Below are 2,003 nucleotides of genomic sequence, written 5' to 3'. Positions count from 1 at the left end.
CCATGTAAATCGGTATCGACACCAGCCAGGTCAGGAGTGCATTCGGAGACTACGACAGGTAATACAGACTTTTCGTTAAACATAATAAGCGCGCTTGATGTAATTGTCACGCCGATGCCCTGGCTCAAAATTTCCCGACTAATCAGAGCGTCGTATTTGATATGATTGTCTAAAACTACGTGAAACAAGATTTCGAAAGAACGCTCACAAATTAAAACATTCGCCAATATCTGTAAAGTGCTGCAAACAGAGTTGCCACCTATACCCCTCAATGTCACTACGTTGTTTATTCTAGTGCCGGATAATCTTAGTGATGCAGTCTCTTTGATGAGGGAACATTCGGCTCCGGAGTCGAAGTAAAATTGGAACGACTCACCAAACTGCAGCAACGTTCCTAAGGGCTCAAGTACTGTGCATATGTTTACGTCTTTGATGGTATTGCTCTTCATCGGCGGACGCTCCTGACGATCTGGGCACACAGTAGATACATGTCCAGCTTTTCCACATTTATAGCAGATCACGGATGATCGATCTTTTGCTCCAAATTGTTGATTACGGGGCTGCTGACGCTGAGTTGCCTCTTTATTAAAGCGACATTCCGCCTTCTTGTGTCCGGGTTTGCCACAATTATGACACGTGATGTGAGACATAGTCCTGACTCTTTTTCCTTGGGGTGCTGATAAGTTGTCACTCGAATGCTGGTTCTGTCTAGTGTCGAACGAAAAGGCTTTGAGTTCCTGATGCAGCTCGTTTCTGGTTTTGATATCCGTCGTAAAAACCAAACGGCGCAATCGTTTGTCTATCCCAGCTGCATGTGCCAACGTAACGGATACTGCAATCTGCTCGACGCTAAGTGACTTCCAGCGGGCCATAAGTGATGTGACCATTCTGCTTCCATACAGCGACAAGCACTCTCCTTCGTTTGGGCGTGCATTTAGCAAATTCATAACGGTTGCGGCCAAAGTCTCCGTTCCAGAAAAATATTGCAAAAATAATTCTCGAACTGCGTCCACGTAATGCCGGGAAAACATGTCTGCGAGAGCCAGTGAGATGCGGTGCCTTCCAGTGATTTGCTGAGGGACATTACAAGAGCGCTGCCCACTAGCTGGTTTTCGGACAAGATGTAGTCGACCGTTGAACACCAGGAGAGAGCGTCTGATCCTGCACGATCAGGGTTGAACTTTGGCAGAACAATGTTTTTGGCATCTTTTGGTTCATTTTGAGAGCACTGCACTTGTTTTATTAGCTCAGCGAAATTACGATTTTGCATCTCCAAAATTGACAAAAGATTTGCATCATCGGCTGGAGGCGGAGGTAATCCCACTTCTGATGACGAGGATTCATTATCCGAGTCTTTGACCGGACTTTCGGCGAAACGTTTTCTGGCGCGTGGCATGTTGATTGAATTTCACAACTCGACTGACTCTTTAATTCATGTCGATCCCTTTTCAATTCCTTCTCACCCTCCAATACACACGCACCGTGTGGTGAGTTATGACGAACACTATCTGTCTCACTCATGCCCACGGCCAGACTACGTTGACAGAATTATGTATCTGCCTCGCACGAAAGAAAGGGGAACCACAAAGAAATAAAACAAATGTGTACCAACAAATAATCGTTATAATTTGAATGTTTAAATTATTCTGCGACATATATATATATGCATTTGCAAAGTGAAGATCAGCGAAAATTTTTCGCAAACGCCAATTCCGTTATTTCTATTACATTGAAAAAATTTATATAAATATATTGCCGCTGAACTGAATAGGTTCATCATGTGAGTGGTATCTATAATGTATCTATAATTCCTAATCAACTTTTCCGATTTACATAATTTTTTTTCTTTAATTCTTAAATCATATCAAAATTAAAATTTGAAAAAGGTTTTTTCAAAAACATATTATTTATTCCTTATTTATTTTTTTTTTAAAGCTTAACAAAATCAATGATTTATTTTCGTTCATCTGAATAGGTTCAACCTGAAAAAATTCAAATTATAT

General features: G+C 41.3%; 1 protein-coding gene across 1 annotated transcript; it reads right to left on the bottom strand.

The window, feature by feature from the left end:
• Nucleotides 1-943: 943 nt before the first annotated feature.
• On the bottom strand, nt 944-1,659 carry LOC127566286 (uncharacterized). Its single transcript, XM_052008304.1, has one exon. The coding sequence runs from the start codon at nt 1,394-1,396 to the stop codon at nt 944-946; it is 453 nt and encodes a 150-aa protein (XP_051864264.1). The 5' UTR covers nt 1,397-1,659.
• Between the last annotated feature and the right edge of the window lie 344 nt (nt 1,660-2,003).

This window comes from Drosophila albomicans, unplaced genomic scaffold (assembly GCF_009650485.2).
Source record: "Drosophila albomicans strain 15112-1751.03 unplaced genomic scaffold, ASM965048v2 utg000142l_pilon, whole genome shotgun sequence".
Lineage (NCBI taxonomy): Eukaryota > Metazoa > Arthropoda > Insecta > Diptera > Drosophilidae > Drosophila > Drosophila albomicans.
Note: the sequence above shows the minus strand (reverse complement) of the source record. Positions and strands in the feature narration are given on the sequence as shown.

What these genes read in the sequence shown, in the direction of transcription:
- LOC127566286 (XM_052008304.1), bottom strand. Translation starts at nt 1,396, where the DNA reads ATGCCACGCGCCAGAAAACGTTTCGCCGAAAGTCCGGTCAAAGACTCG.